This window comes from Microtus oregoni, unplaced genomic scaffold (assembly GCF_018167655.1).
Source record: "Microtus oregoni isolate MIOR12 unplaced genomic scaffold, Mior012 000063F_ref0000156, whole genome shotgun sequence".
NCBI lineage: Eukaryota > Metazoa > Chordata > Mammalia > Rodentia > Cricetidae > Microtus > Microtus oregoni.
This window is the reverse complement of record NW_024543873.1, coordinates 3,547,214-3,567,847: the sequence shown is the minus strand read 5'-3', so window position 1 is coordinate 3,567,847 and position 20,634 is coordinate 3,547,214. Positions and strand designations below refer to the sequence as shown.

The 20,634-nt window shown below is 37.2% G+C and overlaps 1 protein-coding gene across 1 annotated transcript in view; it reads right to left on the bottom strand.

The window, feature by feature from the left end:
- Positions 1-4,515: 4,515 nt before the first annotated feature.
- LOC121439805 (serine/threonine-protein kinase PAK 3-like) overlaps positions 4,516-20,634 on the bottom strand; it is a 109,876-nt gene continuing 93,757 nt past the window's right edge. The window contains exons 14-18 of the mRNA XM_041640428.1: positions 20,299-20,416; positions 18,566-18,665; positions 17,864-18,060; positions 7,829-7,966; positions 4,516-5,069 (exon numbers count right to left, since the gene is read on the bottom strand). Of these exons, the coding sequence (XP_041496362.1) occupies positions 4,980-5,069; positions 7,829-7,966; positions 17,864-18,060; positions 18,566-18,665; positions 20,299-20,416 (643 nt within the window). The 3' untranslated portion in view covers positions 4,516-4,979. The remainder of the gene's footprint in view (positions 5,070-7,828; positions 7,967-17,863; positions 18,061-18,565; positions 18,666-20,298; positions 20,417-20,634) is intronic.

The following is a 20,634-nucleotide window of genomic DNA, read 5'->3' as shown; positions in this document are numbered from 1 at the left end:
ATTGCTGTCAATCCTTTCCTTGGTTCTGAATCAGGTGACCACAGTCCTAGCCATCCTGTTGGTATTATAGGACAGCATTCACCCGATGGCAGCTTTCCGTGGAGACACTGATGGCACTAGTTAGACTCTGTAAGTTCACCTTTCAAGTTCAATGATATTAAGTGGCAGTACATGCTACAAGTTGATAGTGTATTTCTAGTCAGAGGTGTGCACGTGATGACATCTCGATTCCCACATTTGCAGATTCAGTTAGATACTGTTTAATGATAAACAGACATTCCCAGGCATGAGAAGTTGGGTTCAATGTATTTGATCACTAAAGGAGTGTGAAGCAGAAAAGCAATGATAAAACTAAAAGCTAAACAACCAAAAACTAGAGTAAAAATGTCTTTTATGAAAAAACTCTTTCATAAGAGAAACATTTCCCTTATTTCCAAGGGCCTATTTATTCCCTTTCCAATCCACATGCAAATATATGTTCAGTATTGTGTGTTAAGGTTATTCCAAATCCCAGGCCCATTAGACTGTCGGTTTACAAATGCTGAATTTCAGGCTTCTTCTTCCAAGACTGGGAGATGTTTATACCACACACCCTTCATTTGTTTAAGTGAATATTAACTGCAATAAGCTCAGAAAAGGATGAGATTCAACCAGGATAGCAAGGTTACAACTTCCAGACATATTGTGAATAACTAAGTAAAAGTCTGTGAGATTCTGGGGTTTGGGCCTGCTTTTGATTACCACAGTATGACATACATTAATAAAGTCTAAATTTCTTTGGTGAGTTAGAAGGAATTTCTTCTCTTTTGATGGTTGGTCTCTCTTTTTCTGACAAAACCACAATTGCTAAGTACAAGCTATAATTCTGCAGCACAAGAGGGCAAGGAGACCACCTCAAGCCAAAACTAACAGGACTGGAACTGAATGCTGACAGGCAATCCTATTTCTCTTAAGAAACTTGAAGTTAGGTTTAATTGTATATGGTAATTTCTATCGAAACCAATGGGATTTGCCTATGGCCATTAAAAAAGAACTTTAGATCTTGTTATGCAAGAAAATTGTGGGAACTAGCTATTTTATCCTTCTGTTCTTCCAAAATTGACTTTGGAAATCTTTTAAGACAATCGAGAAAGGAGGCACCGGAAACAAATATTGTCAAAGGGGCTAATCAAGTTGTCAGCTCTTCAATCTAAGGCAAACAAAATAGACACCTGGATGCCATACCAAAGCTGAAGGAAGCTTGATTTATAGCAGAAAAATACATTTGGAGTTCTAGCAGTGACATCTCCTTAGCTCATAAGAAAGCATGTGCCATACCTGAGCATGTGCCAACCTCAGTACCTAGGCAAGTATAAAGCCTACAGAATAATTGTAACTAGGAAATATCTGTGCCCTGCATGCTCTGGGCTCTGGCCAGAAGGCAATTGCTCCTGGCATCTCTTCTATGTTTCTATAGTTCTCTTTCTGTTGTTTATTTTTTAAATTAATAATATAATAATATCAAAGAAAGTAACTTTCTGAAAGAAAAGTTTTCACGTAATCCCACCACCCTAACACAACCGATTTCAATTATCTGTGTTCCCAGACTTTATCCATACGCACACCTCTTTTTACATAGGTGTAATGTCTGTTTGTGTTATTTAAAAGTGATATCATAGACTCTCTCTGAGAACTGGCAGCCTCATTAGAAATAAATGACCCATTGAGGAAATTAATATATTTACACAATCTTTGAGGTGAGAAATATCCATTATTGACAAACATCTCAAACTATCAAAAACAGATATACAGAAAACAGGAAGCAATCTATATTTCTTTTTCTTTTAGCAATGGAATGTGCTTCACAAGAGAGATATACGTGAGGGTTAGGTGGTTAAACTGAAACACTGTAGGTGCAATTCACAAGCCTGAAAGAAACCTGAATAACACAATTAAAGAATAAATACTTGATTTAAATCTTTTCATGTGACTTGGCCATCCAGTAGCCAAAATGGAGTATGGACGCACAAATATTTACAAGGACACATAGACAAGATCATCAAGAACGAAGTCATTTCCCAAAATGGTGACTAATTTAGAGGGATTGTGTCACCCCCAAATCTTCATGGGATTATGACAACGAACCAGATCTTTGCTACAATATTAATGTTCTATTCTTTCTTAAATAAATAATCTTTACTGTGCTTCTCACCCTTCCCTGACTTTCCCACTGCCCTATTCCTATCTCAGGACTTTTGAATCAACATTCGAAAATGTGCCTACAAATGTCTCAGGGCACACTGGCAACGTTAAAGAACTGGATATACTCACCTGGATTAAAATGAGCTCAAAACAAAATAAAGGAAAGGGACTCAACTATTAACCATCTGGAGGTCTAGTTGTTCAAGTATCCCAAATATGGACCCTTCAGCATCATTTTGGCATGAGAAGCAGTTCCTCTCTAATACTTATTAGAAATATATGTAACATGTCAACACAGGGAAGAGACTTTAGAGGCTGCTCTAATTAGAACATGTACATAGATATAATTTTGTACAAGTAATGTCTACTGGAACATATTGTTAAATCTTTGTACAAAGTGATGGTAAATAGGTACCTAGCCCCTCCCTGCTAATATGCTGAACAGAGAGCATAAATATAAACAGCCATTTCTCTGCCGACAGTGATCTGAAGGATCACTGCTCCAGGGTTTTTAAAATAACAACAACAACAATAATAATAATCAGCAACAGCAACAACGACAACAACAACAACAACAACAAAGGCCTTTACAACATGCAAAGGATGTTAATTGTTGTCTTGGACTTCCCAACCAGGGTTTGAGCTCTATTAGCAGAGCATAGCCATCAATTGAACTGTATTTGCATCCCAAGTATCTTGTGGAATTCCCTGGCATTACAAGTGGGAAAAAATCCTTAATTTAAAGTAAGGTAAAGTAAAAATTAAGGTTCTTTTTCTCTCACTAGAGAGGTGTGACATTTAAATATTTTAGGTTAAGATACCTCTTTGCAAAATAAACAGGAAATTAATATAATCATTTAATTTTCTTTTCATATTTGTCTTTTATTTCATGGTAAATATTTTCAGGGGAGGGTCAAACCCCACCCTAATTTTATAACGTAGGAAAATAGGGAATCCACCAGTGGTATCTTCTCAACATAAACATATGCACTACATGGTCAGCAGAAACTCTAGAGACAGTACTTTCATTTAAAGGAATGGATGGATGGATGGTTAAATGGGCAGATGTACCTCACAGAGGAGAAAGGCATATGCCATTGAGCTCTTTCCCCTCTTGCTGAATGTATATAAACTCTATTCAGATTCTCTATCTCTACAAATGAAGAAATGCTGTATAGCGTAGGTTGCTGGCTTTTCAAAGGCCTAATGAAGCAAAATTTCTTGAATTCATGAAACTGACTATACACTCAGAAGAGAAGCATATCCTTTTCTATATAGACACCTTCTAGATGTTGTTCTACTCCCAGAATATTAAAAATATCAACTTACAAATTTTAATAAATATATGTGTGTATATATATATATATATATAATGAAATAAAGTAGACTTTAGGATTTTCCTCAAGCCACAAAAGGAATTCCATTGGACTGATAGTTCTTCGGAGATACAAATACAGATCAAAATAATTGTCTTGGTGAGCTTTTAACGTCTTTATGAACAGGCTTTAAAAGGACAAAAGCCCAAATAACTAAATAGAACACACCATATCCTGACAAAGAGGTTGGAGATACCGAGGGGAAACAGCAAGTATTTTGAGGTGTGGTGACTGGGAAGTTGCTTTCACCGACTTCCCATTTCTTACAGAGATGAATACTGTATCTCCAATCTCTTGATTTTAAAAAATTCTTAAGTGTTACACATTGTCAATATGAATAATTTTTATCATGAAGAATGTTGACTAATGAATCTATTTCCTCACAGTGTGCTTATTGTACAATGTTTATGTTACAGGAGCACAAGAGAGAATTAAATTCACTATTATCTTTGCTTACGTATTGTCCAAGGAATTCTGTGTCTTCCTTTTGGCTCTCAGAGAAAGTTCCATCTTTGTGTAAGTAAGGTTTCCCCTATCTGGATATCCTAGGTTTCAGACCTGGACTCACCTGGAAGCACCGCCACAGTTTCAGGGTGTGTCACTTTTCTGTTATCACAGGCCAACAAACTGCTTTACACAACAATTCCACTACTAGAAGCATCCTGGTAAAATGTGACAGGATCTCACAAGTAGAGCTCTGCTTAGACACATTTTTTACAAGCTCATCCTGAACACTCAGATTCTTCTCTGCTTTTGGAAAATGTCTTAAAGGAAACCTTTTCCAATACATATGCAGAAAAATAGGTACACAAACCAAGCCACCACTACAGAAGAATAAAAAATTGAGACTCTATTAGGGCATGGACGTCCACAGCTTCACACAGCTCTTGTTCGATTTTTTTTCATTTTTGTTTTGTTTTGCTTTTTGTTTCGTTTTTTTTCTTTTTTTTAAAAAAAATGTTGACATCTTTTATTTCTTCTGAACATCTAATGACAATGCAAGTGAAAAAACATCACATTGGGTAAGGAGTTGTGAAAGAGGTTCGATGTAAGAGGGACTACTGTCTAACTTAAAAACAGAGACAACACTATGAAGAGGGAGTGTGCATCTTTGAGAAATCTTTTTCTTCAAAGTAAATGCACAAAATGAGGGGATTCACTACTGGCTCTTTTGCTTCACGGTGGGAAGTGGCCACTTAAGGGCCACTTCAACATTGCTGCCCTGTGTGGGCAGCAGTTCAAGATTACAAATAAATTACATAGTCTGAGAGAGTAGGAAAAAGGCTTATAAGAAGTTTCTATTTACTTGAAAGTTAAAGAACCCCCACCCCATTTGACTGTCTTTTCTTCCGTGTTTCCTGCAGCAGAATCTTAGTTCAGTCTTACTCATCAGGGAGACGGTGAGGGCTAAGGCTCACAGTTCTAACGGCTACTGTTCTTAATTGCTTCCTTTGCAGCGATAATCAGAGGAGTGAGGCTGGAGAGAGGCTTGGCTAATTTTAAAAATGGATGCTGTAAAAGGAATGAAAAAAGAGGAATTACTAGGATTCTCCTTTCTCACTAGTGCAGGAGCTGTCATCCTTCCTAATTCTGCAGCCCTTTAATACATGTTGTGCTGAGCTCAAATCACAAAATTATTTTGTTGCTACTGTAATTTTGCTACTGTTATGAATCATTATGTAAATATCTGATATCTGACCCCCAAAAGGGGTCACAACCCACAGGTTGAGAGCCATTGTGTGAGGGTAGTTCTACATCTTCAATTATCTCCCCCTTTTTTTCCACTGAAAAGTGTTTTGAGAACTCACTGGGACACTATTTTATTTTTAAAATCCCTGCCAACTTTTGTCCAAGATTTTTTTTTGTCTTTCGATGTCACGAAATCTTATGGAAACTTACTTGGCACAGCTAGAAACTCTTCAGCATGGAGCTTGGAAAATTTCACTCAGTAATGGCCAGACTCTACATTTCTAAAGCTGATGAATGGTGCTGGAGCTGCTCTCAGGCTTGAAAAAGTAGCTTCAACTGAACATCAAAATCAATTTTACTCTGAAACCCTTGGCTCCCTAGTTGCCAAACTTAATAGCTGTGTCTCCACCACTTCTCTTGGCTCGTCTACAAGAGCTGATGCAAGCCAATCTCTCTTCCTTCTTTCGAACATTTGTTTCTTTGCAGGACTGTGACATTCTACTACTGCAGGTCTTCCCCTAGTGTGGGTTTTTTCCAGGCAGGGGCCTTCTGATTATCTTCTTTGCATCCTTTACCTCCCTGCCTCTCACTCACTATAACACAGCTTTCATTAGCTTCTTTTGCTACTTCATTTCTTATCGATCTCATTTTTTGTCGCATTGTCAACCCAACATTATAAAGGTATTCCATTACAACTTTCCCTGCTGTCTTCCCTGCCCTTCTGTCCTACTTTTCCATTGTCTGCTGGACATTTCCACTAGGGCAGTGCTTCTCAACCTTCCTAGTGCTGCGGCCCTTTAATACAGTTCTTCATGTTGTGGGACACCCCCTACCATAAAATTATTTTCATTACTATTTCATAATTGAAATTTTGCTTCTGTTATGAATCCTATTGTAAATATTCAGTATGCAGAATATCTTCATATTGTGACCCACAGGTTGAGAACCTCTGCTCTAAAATGTTTGTTGGTCATTTTTAATTCAACGTTTTGAAAGATATAGTAAAAGTTCTACAACAAAGTCTTTTTGTGTGACATAGGTTACAGGAGCTTTGGAGTCAGAACAATGAAAGATAATTGACTATATGCTCTGTTTATCTGTGTGGTTACATTCATGATCCTGTATCTTTGTCATCCTTGGAAAAATGGTTTGAGATATATCAGTACAGGGATATATATGTGGTGACAGGTTTAAAAAGAAGTGGAATTGAAGCATTTACAAGTTCATGTTTTGCATCTATGATGTGGGAACTCATTAGAAGATTAACAAAGCATCATTACAGATTTGATATTTTATGACCCTATGATGATCTGGCCTTTAAGAATGAGACTCTTAGTAGGCTGAACATGACCCAGTGGGTGGCATATCCGGGCAGCACCAATTGCTCCCAGTAGGTCTGCAAAAACTGAGAACATGAATATGTGAAGTTTTGGAGAATGGAGACAGAAAGATATCAGTGTGTAGTGCAGGTGAATATGATCAAAAAGCATTGAATAATTGTTAAAATTACAGGAAAGGGGTGTTGCAATGGTGCATCCTTTCCAGTACCTCTAAATAAGGTACCTGTGCAGAGGGGTCAAGAATCTTTCCCCCAGATGTGGGTCCTTGTTTCTCGAAGGACGTTAGAAGCAATTGGAACAGAATTTTCCATATTAGGAAGTAGGCAAAAACACCGTGAATCTATGGTTAGCATTCTGCACACCAATATTGCATCTTTTGTTTAGCCTTATGTATCCAAGTCACAGAGAAAGCAAGCAGTTGTTTTTATTCGTCCTGAAAGAAAGGTCCCTAGCGGTAAAATTGTTTGTGCAATCCTGCATATGTGCTGCTTTGTCAAATAAATACATCTTTTCAAAATCTACATGAGTTTTCATTTCATATATGGTGGAAAACTGGGCAATTCTAGGCTCAAATTAGAGCTCTTTTGCCATCCAAGACTTGTGTGAGCCTTTATTTCCACATCTGCAAAATAGGACAACAACTCCCACACATATTTGTAATATCTGAATGAGACTTTATACATAAGAGTTTGGGAGGTGAAAGGCCCCAGTTATCATCATATAAATTGGTCCTGAGAGCCACGAGAAGGACAAATGGATACAGAGGCACACTCCACTGGTTGGTACTCATCCAGGCAAGCTGGTGTCTGCCATTTGGCATCACATGCAAAAGGGATTTGCCCAGTAAACTATGAGAGTGGCAAATATTAGGGAAATTATTGCATAGTTATGTAGAAAATTACCTCTGGCCAAGAGAACCTGCATACACCATCCAGAGGCACAAATGAAGCTTAGGAAAAAATTCTAGCAATACCAGAAAGGCACAGTTGGTTTTTTTTTCCTTGCAGAGTAAGATTTCAGGAAGAACAAAACAGAATTATAGATTAAAATGCAAATTCTTCTGAGAAACGGCAAGACAACATGATCAATGAGCCATGTAATAAATGCATGTCTATGCTTATGTGTAACCTAACTCTCAATACTTGTCTCTCAACAGAGCTCTCTTCCTGTCTCACATTGACATGGACAAGCTCAACACAGCAACCCAACTCTCCATTTGTAATTGCCCTACTTTATTTTCACCTGCAAAAGCTCCTTGGCAGATCCTCGTCTATCCACATCCATCTCGAGACAGCGATTTAAGAAGTCACGGAATACAGCTGACAGTCTCTCGGGATTCTGGAGTTCTGGGGTTCCATTAGTTGCTATCAGATATAAGGCCTAAAAAGAAAAAAAGTATTTAAATATACTCAGCACACACATAGTAAAATCACAGGTATAAATCAGTTTTCTTCTTATTTATTCTATATGTTTTCAAAAAGTCCATTTTAGAGAATAATGTGGACATGGTTTCTGTTGAAAGGTGGGACTGAGCACAGGTTGTATTGATTTATAGTTTAGCAGTCAACTCTGAGCCTGGTTCACTAACAATACTAGTTGCCACTGTAGCAGAAGTTCTTCATGTTGGATGTACCTTAACTACTATTGCTTGAATACTATGGAAGGCGATGTAAGAGACAACAATAATATCATTCCTAGGAAAATGGATGGAAGTAAAGGAGATAAGATAAGCCAAACCTAGAAAGACAAACATTATGCTTCTTTTTATAAGTAAAATCTAGATTTCCAATGACAAGAAAGTAGAAGAGGAACCATTGAGGAAAAGGAAGGGAATGAGTCGTGGGGAACAGGATAGATGAATGAGGGTCAGAATTACGCAAGTACATACTAGCACATGAATCAAAATGCCCTTCTGAAAGTTATCACCTTGTACAGTGAACATGCCCTATAAAATTGCATATACTAAGAAAAAAGTGAAGATAGACATTTGTTAAAAGTAGCTCTCTCTGGCATTACAATTACTGGTGATTTAGTTTTTAAAATATATTTTTCAACTTTCAATTTTTTCTACAAGGGACACAATACTGATTATTATTATCATTTTAACTCCCTACCCAGAAACATTACTTAAAATGCATTTTAAAAGCTGCAGCATCCAATTTTCATCTATTGTACTTTGTCCTCTTAGGATTAAATGTCATGTTCATCAAGAACTGTCCTTCAAGGAAAACAAAACTCTCAAACTACTTCTTTTCAAATTATTGTTTTATTTTATTTGCAACAGTATTATTTCTACCTAATTTCCCTTGTCAAAATCCATACACTCAGTTACATTATGAACTAAGCTGGCCTTTGTGGACTAGCCTGGGAGCCTAATCACTATGTATAAGGCTGTTTCTATGTGGAAATGCACTCTAGGTTCCCAATAATTAACTTAAAAAGGAACTTTTGGAACACATCCTGTGCATGAGCTGGGGGCTGTCTTCATAGAAATGAAAATTGCTGCCCTCTGCCTTGCTAATGAGACACAAATACAGTTGTAGCCAACACAACAATGACAACAAGAAAGGGTTTACCAGCAAAGGCAAGTCTCAGCTGAAGCTGACTGGGGAAAATAAATCTGCACGTGAGTGCTCATGTGCCACTTTTAAAGAGTCACTGAAAATTCAAGGAAAATGAGTTGGTTATTAGAAACTGGACAAGAGAATTTTGTGGCTACTTAGCTGCTTCTAGTGTAAGCAAGAAAGAATGGGATCATCTCTGTGATCTCTTGCCTCACACCCTGACCTCACAACTTTCAACAGCTATTTTCCTAGGTTCTACCAATGCAGCATTTAGCTATGGCTTCCACAGTCCTCTACTTCCTTCTATCACCATTATCTTTGCTTAGGATCAGGACTATTCTCAGACAGCTTTAATACTGTCCTAATTGATTTTCCTTATTTGAACCTTTTTGTTCTTAAGCCCACCCCCTCCCCTTAAAATTTCTATCTTCCCTCATTTTTTATCTTGTCACTCATTTATCTTTTTAAAAGTTCTTAGTGGCCTCCTATTGTCCAAAGATGCAGGCTTTAAATGGTGTTGCCCCAGATTCCTCCCCAAGAGCATTTGAGAGAGAAAGGAGAAAGTGAAGAGGAATAGTAGAGATTTTAGGATCCTATATTCACATGTACAATGATTGGTCAAAGGAGTTTTGCTTTTCTTCCTATTTATCATTCTAAACAACACTTCATTGGAACAAGGGGATAAATATACTTGTTTATATAAATATAAATATACCACTGGTCCACAAGACACATAAGGATAGGCATGATATATGGCATATTTGCTTTCTTCTTCCTTCGTCAGCTTTTGTCTGTTCTATTCTCACTCTAATGACTTTCTCTTCCCTCTCCCACCCATACATACTAACCAAAGCTCACATATTAGTTACACCAATTTGTTGCTTAATCCTGAATAGGAAACACTCTTTCTCAGTTTCCTCTTCTTCTTTCTTCATCTCCTTGTATATGGTAAACTGTTACTTGACTTTGGGGAACAAACATAAATGGTATCTCCTCATCAGTCTTTGGCATCTCTCTCAGGTAGATGCAGTGTTCAACCACCCCAGTTTTCAGAGGACTGTTTTGTGCTTTAGCATCAAAGACCATGTTTCCCTGAATCTGAAACAATGAGGATAGTTGCCTCCCCCTCCTCTGAGCTTCAAGAGTCCACAAGTCTATTTTTACAATGCATTTGGTTGTACTGATTAAATACAGATCTGTCATTACTCCAGGACTGTGAACCCAAGGAAAGGAGAAACTATACCATCTATGATCATCTCTGAATTTTGTACTCATTTGCTAAAAATAGATATTTAAAAAGATATATTGTTGTATAATAAATGTCAAAGTTTATGAATTTAGCTACTCTGGGAATATAACAAATTGATACACAAAATATTAAAGTTTAGAACATTAAGTACTCTGTTAAATTATAAGAAGATAAAAACAAAAAATGAAAAACACAGTTTTAGAGTTGATAAAAAAGTGTGATCACATTGACTACCACTAATCACAAGGGGAAAAATAAGAGAGCTCTATGCGTGGTGCATTTAAAGACATCCTATCAAAGGGAGGGAGATCCACACCAAGCTGAACACAATGTGTTTCATTCAGAAAAACCCAGAGATGAAAGGGATCTTGAAAAAATTGTGTTGCAAAACTTTTGCAGTTTCAAAAATTTCTCCTCCGTAGCTGAGGCTGACCAGGGAAGGTCCTAATACAAGAGCATATTGGATCATAAGATCCGATACATTTAGCGAGGCAAGACAGAACCATGGTTTATAGATTGCATTTATATTAGAAATATGATTGGCAAAATTAAAATGGTAGCTATTTTCCACTGTATAAACATAAATAAAATTTTCTAGTATTGAAGACATCCCAATGGTAACTATCTTGACAATAACATACAACCATTAAAGTTTTCACTACCCCTATGTGCAACTGAGTTTACCCAAGTACTAAGAGAAAACCAGTGTGCCTAATTGGAGGAATAATTGAATTTACCTTATTGGCAATTTCCTCAGTTGAGAAAGATCAAAGCCCTCACTGTGGAAGTTACCACATTTCTCGAAAGAAGTCTCAAGACAATCCATATGTAACCCATAAATTTTCATTAAGTCAGTGCTGAAATAGGACTATTTAATTAAAAAGCTTTAGTTTGTGACTTCAATTCATTATAACAGTTTATAAAGTTTACGTTAAGTCATTGAAAAATAAGCCAGGAGACTTTCTGGGAAATATGTTTGCAAGTATAAGAAGTATCAGCAGCAATATAATGAAACAATTTACAAAGCAGATAAGGTATGGTTGAGAAATCTTTTCATAAGCTGAGCATTTGGGATTCATAGTCCAATTTCCCATGGAAATTATGTTATACATATTGAGAGGGTTTCCAAATGAGTCCACACAAAATCTACTGAGTGTACAATATCATTATGTAATAAGAGTAATAAGAGGTTTACTAGTCTAAATGCCAACATCAGTGCACATATGTTCATAGCAAGAATGATTACATAAAGTTGAATTACTAATTAATGTTGTCTCATATATTTCACATGACAACTTCCTGAGATAGGCTATTATGATCCTCAAGTGACAGGCAAAGCATCTGTCCTGTGGGGATAAAAATAACAACTTGCCCAGTGTCACGCTTCTAATAATGTAGAAATCAATAGTTGAATTCAGGTATGCATTCAGACTCCATTCTCTTAACTGGTGCATGACACCTCTTTTGTTTTTTACAGTCTTTGGGCAGAGGCAGACAAGGGAAGGCATGAAATGGGGCATACTGTTTTTGAACACCTGACATACTTCATTCTATTTTTCCTTGTACAAAGAAAATGGACCTCTTTGTGGTCAATCATTGTCTACTAGTTTGGAAAAGGAGAACAAAGGACACATACATAACTGGAAGAGAGAGGTGTGTTGTGTGTGTGTGTGTGTGTACACGTGTGCATGCATACTGGGAGTTTATATAGTCATCTTGTATTCTGGTTGGTACCTACAACCTCCTGCTGTCCCGATTCCTTTCTCATTTTAGAATTTTCTACTTAGTGCTTTATGAGCAAGATTTGGCAATGGGCAAGTTGACACATTGTGGTTTAGTTGACCTGGGACTTGAGAGGTTAAAAGCCAGTAGTTACATGCTACTCTGGTGTGTTTATGGATTTCATGAGAGGCTCTGACATTCTTCATTTTTCTAAAAGGGTTAATAGAGTCCAGCCTGCAAAAGTTTAGTATATATGCATACACTATATGCCATGCTTTGTGTCACCTTCACACTATAGTGCAATATAGCACTGCAGTCTAATTTACCTCCATATTATCTCACATACAAATTCTCACCTATTTCCCAATTATGAGGAGCTGTTGCGCTCCTGCTTAATCCTTAGGAGCCATTTTAAAAGAACTTAGGGATATCTTCCCTTATAGGTTTATAATAAAATATAATTAATTAGAACTGACTGATTAGGTGTTAGGTTAGCTTTGGAATACCTTTTCCCAAGCAGAAAGCATTGGCCAGTGCCATAAAATAAATACCAGACGACTCTAACGACCCATGTGACCCATTCTAATCTCTTGTGAAGAAACGTGTAGCAGGAAACTTGCATTCATGATGTAATCCTACAAGACCTTAGCAGTACTCAAGGTTTGGAACTATGGGACATTTGAAAGTGGGAGTTAGGATAGCAATATAGATTTAAAAACATAAAGCAGTAGGAAAGGAGAATGATCCAGGAAGTCAAGGAAGAGTGAGAAACTGGAGAAGACAAAAATTCATTCAAGAAAGTTATATCATGGAGATGTATACTTTACTAATATTGCTCCTTTTTGATAATGTGATAGTTTGAACTGCTAACTTGGTATAATCCAGAAGCACCTGGGAAGAGTCTCAATGAGGGGTTGTCTAGATTTGGTTGACCTCTGTGCATGGATTTTCTTTATTCCATTAACTGGTGCTTAAAGACCTGCCCACCGTATTGTAGAAGAATGAGAAAAGCTAGCTGAACACAAGCATATAGTTATTAATTCACTCTCCTTTAATCTTGACTGTAGATATATTGAAACTGGACACTTCAAGTTTCTACTGTCTGTTGACTTCCCCATAATGATAGACTGTAACCTGAGATTCTGAATTTAAACATTTTCTGCCTTACATTGCTCTTGTCGAGGTATTTTTTATCACAGCACCAGAAAAGAAGCTAATATATATAGTGCTATGATGGAGGAGGGTCATTTGTCTATCTGTTACTTTCATTGGTTAATAAAGAAACTGCCTTGGCCTTTAATAGGACAGAAAATTAGGTAGGCGGAGTAGACTGAACAGAATGCTGGGAGAAAGAAGCTGAGTCAGAAAGTCGCCATGTTTCTCCTACCCAAGACAGATGGTGGTTAGAATCTTCCCAGTAAGCTACCACCTCGTGATGCTACATACATTAATAGAAATGGGTTAATCAAGATGTGAGAGTTAGCCAATAAGAGGGTGGAACTAATGGGCCAGGCAGTGTTTAAAAGAATACAGTTTCCGTGTAATTATTTTGGGTAAAGCTAGCCAGTGGCCGGGAGCTAGGAGGCGGGAAGCGGCCCGCCGCTCCTTCTACAGTGCTAAGTCTGAAAACGAGCATAAGTGAACAATATTTCAACTAGGCTTTGATGCTCTTATTTATGATTTCTTAAATGAAATGGACAGTATGAGCAGAATGTGTTTTCCTGGTTAAGCAACTGTGCTCAAACAGAGATGAAGGAATGCTTCTTACTGTAAACAGTGCTCTACTAAGGTCTTGCCATATAGATTCACTTTTGGCCTAGTTCTAGTTTCCAGTTTTTCCTAAGGGATAGAATCCAATGTTATTAGCTTTTAATCTCCACAGAGGACTCCGATGTAAAAGCACGAGAAACACAAGTAGGGTGTGTGGTTCACACACTATACCACAGGCTGCTTTGGGCACTGGAAGCAGTAAGTGTATTCCAGTGGATCAGTGTTTGATACAGCCCCACTAATGCTTAAAACAAAGGCATAAAGCAAACACTTAAAGGGGGCTAGAAAGTGACACATAAAAACATAAAATGGGATTATAACAGGTTCTGTATGGACTTCAAGTGGACATCACAGAGACACTTCACGAGAACCAAAATTCATCACAGCTTGATAAGAACAAACTTACTATGTGTGAGGGTAAACATAATTTTTAAAAGAAAGATACTCTCTTTGTGTTGATTTAGGAAAACAAATGAAAGTTTGGTTTGGTAGATAGAAATAACTATCTCATTAGAATCAGGTCTTTATGATCACAACTTTTAACAAAATGTATCATCCATTAGCAGAAAAGTGGTATCAACAAAAAAAGATCAGTGTTTGATGTGCATATTCAAAGAGAAAGATGGATTTGGTTTAAGTCCCAGTTACTTTGGCAAACAGAAAGAATGAGGCACTTATTTGTTAGAGACTGCATAACATTGTTCATGGGTGACAGAACAACATGTCCAAGGCCAATTAAGTTAATTGTACACTTAAGGCACTGGACAGTGAGGAGGACAATAAGAAGGCAGTCTCCTCTCTGTCTCTAGAAGAGTTGCCAATACCACAACATCAATACAGCTAATAACTCTCTGATCTTTTAAAAGTATTTCATGAGCAAATTAGGTCAATTTATTTACATTTTAAAAATTTCAATATTTTTATTACTGGCCAAAAGAAGCAGTCGATTTTTGTATCAAATATATATTAGCAGTCAATATTGCAGACAATTTGCTTAATTGAGTCAAGCATAACAAAAACACAAGCCACCGAGAAATGCAAGCAACTTTGTAATGCACAGCCTGAAACTTCACTTGGAACCTGTTCTGTTTAATATGACCTTTCCTGGTATTTATATTAAACTGTACAGAATCCTCCACTCCATGGAGTAATAGGTGGGGCACGGTGAATCCATTGAATGAGCAAAATTAACTTTAAATATCTTCTCTCCCTTTGGTTTCTTTTCTGTTCATGTTTATAAACTTACACATATATTTTCTACAATGAATTAAACACGGAGCTAAATTATTTACATATATCATTCACCTAATTTTCATGTAGATTCAGCAAGATGGATATTATCCTTATTCACAGAAAGGAAACAGGTTTATAAGGGTTTTCAGTGACTTTTCAAAACGTCCAGAGCATTTAAGTTACATAGTCAGGACATACTTAAGTACCTTGAGTACTTCACTGGGAGTTTTTGCCCCCATAAGTGCATGCCACTCTGTATAGTATCATTTTAACTCCTTTCCCCCCTTTACTTTCACCTGTTTCAAAGTCTACAAATGGTGAACTTGTGGTAGATTGGGATAATTTTCAAGAAAAAAAGTGAGTGCTCTTTCCTGCCTCTCCTAAAGTTGCATGGTTTTCTACTTCCCAACACTGTGTCAGGTTCCCAGAATCAATGAAAAAGTGAGCTCCCTATAGTGTCACCCTGTATCTTTCAGTCTGCAGTCTTCCCCTGGGTTCAATGAATACTCTTTTCAAGTTCCAAATAAGGCCAGATAGGTCAGGATAGAAGAGTTACAATGAAGCTTAAAAGTATTTCTGGTGTCTAGAAGAAAAGAGCTTCAGAATCAGGCTGGCTCAACATGGACTGACTGATTAATTAACCAGAGGCCAATCAGGTAAAGAGAATAGGGCACAAGGTTAGTCAGTCCTTGTCAGTGCAATTCAACAAGGTGGACTTTCCGACAGGTCTTTTTGTGACAGTCTTAATGGAGGCTTCCTGAACTATGTGGTTTATTAATTTACAATTACTTGTTTTGATAGAAGGCTATGGATTTTAAGAGACAAGCTATAATTATGAGTTCCAATCTCAGGCTAGAAGGTGCCTATGGAGGTTAAAACTTGTTTACCTTTTTCCTAGTAATTAGCAGTCTAGCTAAAGAGAGAGAAATTATGACTAAGGAACAGAAGAGAGCAATAAATGCATTACTGAGACCAGTTTCCTTTCATAGCCATATTCAATCCTTAAATTCTGCAGGTTGTAAGTTACTCAGCAGACGGCAGAAAGCCTTCTGTAATCCATTTAGTGCCTCTAAAGTTCAAAGTCTTAAGGGAGGAAATTCATAGAAACAACAGACCTGATGTGTTCTTCCACCGCTGTTTCTTAATGGGCGAAGGTAGTTAAACAGTAAAGAAACACCTTTGTAGTTATCCTGATGCACTGTCCAACAGGTCAGGGGTGGACTTGATAAACACATGGAGGGCTGACCCACAAGTGGTGGGAAAATGCCCCTTCTTTTCCACTCAGCCCTGCAGGCAGCTAATCAATGCACACAGCTCACTTCCAGATTGTTTTGTGAGACAAGCGTAACAGCCCACAGGATTCATGAAGGCATTCACTCATATCTGTTGTTTTCTAATCCGTGTAGGGACAGATCAGCAGCCAAGTTCCAGGGTGGAATCAAAATAATTGAGGATTAGAGGAGGCCTCTCCCTCTGTTTTGGCAACATGACACTCAATTTCAAAAAAAAAAAAAACAATTTTCAACTGCAAAAGCAATTAGACATTTACTTCACAGATTTCTTGACATGTATAGAAAGCCACATGTATTTGGTTTGAATATAGAATTTGCAAACATATTGAGCATACACTTAACTGATGATCAAGGGCAATGGGTTTTGTGTACAAAGGATAAAACACAGTATTAGACTCATCATAATAATGACACAGACTTTAGAACTGTTGTGTGTGAATTTTAAGAACAGATTTGAATTTGTGCTTACATTCATTTAGCAACAATCTCATGTTCTTTATGCATATGAGATATGACTTTTGGTTTACTGTGAAGTTATATATAACTCAATAGCTTTTGACTTACATCTACAATAAGCAAGTGCTTCGTTTGTATTTGACTTTACCCAATGATCAACTACACATATCTGAATAAAGCCATTGGGGTTAGGGTATGAGTTGGAAGATTTTATTTACTTATTTTTTCTTTTCAGTGGTAACTGAACCATTTGAGGATCAACCCTCCAATTATGTAGTATAAACCGAGTTGTCTAACCCAAATAATTTCCGTTCATCTTCTATTTGACAAACTTCTAATTAAGTTTGTGATTTTATCAGGCTGAAGCTATGTCTATTTCTGTCTCATTCAATGTCAACCAAGCTGTTCTTGCTCAATGAATCATTACTGACAACAAAGAAAAAAATTCAACTTAAAAATGATAACTGCTTCTGGAAATGTATTGTTTTACTTTGTTAAAGTAATTATGAAACAAGAGCACATGATAAAACACCCTTTCTTGCTGGGCGATGGTGGCGCACGCCTCACTCGGGAGGCAGAGGCAGGCAGATCTCTGTGAGTTCGAGACCAGGCTGGTCTACAGAGCTAGTTCCAGGACAGGCTCCAAAGCCACAGAGAAACCCTGTCTCAAAAAACCAAAAAAAAAAAAAAACAAAACAAAAACAAAAACAAAAACAAAAAACAAAACAAAAAAAACACCCTTTCTTCCCATATCCTTTTCTACAGTTTTATAGTAGGAAGCTGTCTATTAAATAATATTGAAGACTTTTGTTAGAGAGACTGAGAACAAGGTACTTTAAAGTCAGAGGAATTTATAAATCGTAACTCAGTGTCTCTGTGTTGCTTGTTCCAAGAAAGTTCGAGTTCTGACGAATTTGGCGAATCATTAAATGGTATTTTTTCTTCCCCCCTTTTTTGGGGGGCAGAAAGTACCTGAATTTTCCTGACTTACCCTGAGTGGGTTTTCATTAAGGTAAGGAGGTTCACCTTCCACCATTTCAATGGCCATGATCCCCAGAGACCAGATATCAACTTTTGGACCATAAGCTTTCCGAGTTACCACCTCAGGTGCCATCCAGTAGGGAGTTCCCACCATAGTGCTTCGTTTACTTTGCTCAGGAGTGATTTGAGCACAGAACCCAAAATCAGCTGTAGAGAAGAAAAGTCTATTAAAATGAGCCCAAATAATTATTTTTTGCAATAGTTTATTTTCCCATGTGGCCGAACCTTCCTTAAATGTGAAAATGAACATTTGCCAATGCTTTGCTCACATCTTGATCATGACCCAATCCCTCAGCTAATACTGATTTTAAAGGGGTCTGAATCAATTGACAAATAGGAATATCATTTTAGTAGAATTCTATATCATTCCCTCCTAATACCTTCACATATATTTAAGGAAGTTTTCCATTTTCTAGTTAGTTATTTGCTATCCATTCATTCTGGATACTACTAGACATTCTGAAATATTAATTCCAAAAAACAGCTGGTCATAGTCTATAGGAACAGACTATCAGACAAGTTCTTTAATTCAAATTAAGCTCTAACTACTTTCAAATAAATCACTTTCAGAAAACATTATCTTCTCAAGGTAGACAGTTGGAAAGTAGAAATTCCTTGATATTTTCTGAAATATCTGAATCAAAATACGTACTCAGTTTGACAGAACCATCCATCCCGAGAAGAATATTGTCACTCTTTATGTCTCTATGGATCACTTGGTTTGAGTGCAAGAAATCCAAAGCTTGGAGGCACTATCGAATCAGAAAAAAAAGTTCTAATTGTATCACAAAGATTTTTAATTATATCACAAAGATTTTTTCTTTTTGGAAAGGTTGTGATTTGATGTTATTAAACGAAGTAGATTAATGAATGCTTTAACACCATTTTCAAACTGCCTTACCATTTACATCAATGATGATACTTAGCTTTATGTATTTGAGGGCTCATGTATCTCATTATAGAATAAATAATGAAGTGGATAATGCAACAATCAGTACTAGTTACTGTTATAGTCCAGTTGACCAGTTAGCATAATCATGCTTTGGTTTAGATTTCTAGATGATTCTATAAGCCTCAGTGTACATGGTGAATTTTGATTCAGTAGATCTAGCATGGGAAACAAAAATGTGAAATTGAAATAATTTTCTTGGGCTATTTCTGATGGACAGGTTTGAGGATGGCTTCCAGTTCTAAAGTAACTAAAGGTACTTGTTTGGAAATGCTTTTGTCTTGTAATATTAAAAGATACAAAATACAGGTTCAGGTAGAATATACTACTAGCTGAAAGATTAATATCGTTTAGCTCGGTTGCACTATCCTTGGTTTGGTCTTCAAGTTTTCATTTTACTTTGTGGAAAATTTGATGATTAGACCCCATTGGAGGGTGTATGCTGTAAAAACAATATTGGTCAAAACAATGGAATAAAACATCGTCAACGTGGCGAGAAACTAAAGGCAGAAACATTCATCTCTCCTTATAGATGACAGATCCTCAGGTTCAATATAAGGAATATTCAGGGAATACTGTAAAGCAATTACTTTGTGGGGTGAGGGACGACTGTGTTGAGATTCCTCTTAGAGCCCGTGAGACGGATCACACTGACTACCGAGGTATGTAACTTGAGCTCAGATCCCAGGACTCACATGATGGAAGCAAAGAACTGAGTCCCAGAAGCTGTTCTCTAATTTCCATATGCACACGTAGTATATACACAAACACACCTCACACACATATACACACACACCCACTCCCCATACACATACACACACATACCCCACACACACCCCACACATACACACACACACACCCCACACACATACACACACACACACCATATACACACACACACATATACATACACACCCACACCCACTCCCCACACACATACACACACCCCACACATACACACACACACACACCACACATACACAGGGAGAGAATCAAAATATGTGTTAAAAATAAAAAAATAGCTTTCTGGAAAATAAATGGAAATATAATGCAGTTTGTATTCTATGGACCTCATTGAACATGAGGAACACAGCATTTATCTTGTAAAAATTCCCACAAATCAAAAAGAAATCCCATGTGAGCATAGCAACTGGCCATGTTCCCTGGCACTACTATGTGTGGGCTTAGATAAAGTGTCTTCTGAGTAGCATGTTAGAGCTTAAAGAGCCACAGAAAAGCAACTAATGTAAATAAGGGTCTGGAGAAGGTGATGCAAGGGCATGATATTAAGTTATAGTTTAAATACATTTTCCAGTATTTTGAGCCGAGAAAATACGTTATTGTTATTTTGAAGCTAGAAATATTCTGAACATCCAGAAAGAAAGCTTTCACAAATTTTATGGGTCTCACAAGCAAGAAATATTCTCTTTTCTTACCTCTCTACAGACAGCTGCTATCTGTCCTTCATCCATACAGGTTTCTGTGACCACATCAGTTAAAGAGCCGCCAGCCAAGTACTCCATGACTACCCACAGCTCATCACCCACTAAGTAGCTATAATAAGAAAAGAAAAATACTTGGACTTTGGACTGAGGAGGTAAAGACTCAGGTCTCATTTGGGATGAAAGTCGATAGTGTTATGCCCACTATCTTTAAGTGACTATTGAGGAACAATCTCCAGTGCTGACATATAGGAACTAAGGTTACTGGGTAGCCTCCCAATTTAGGAAAAGAGTAGATTACTCAAATCAATTATTACTATCTTCTTATAG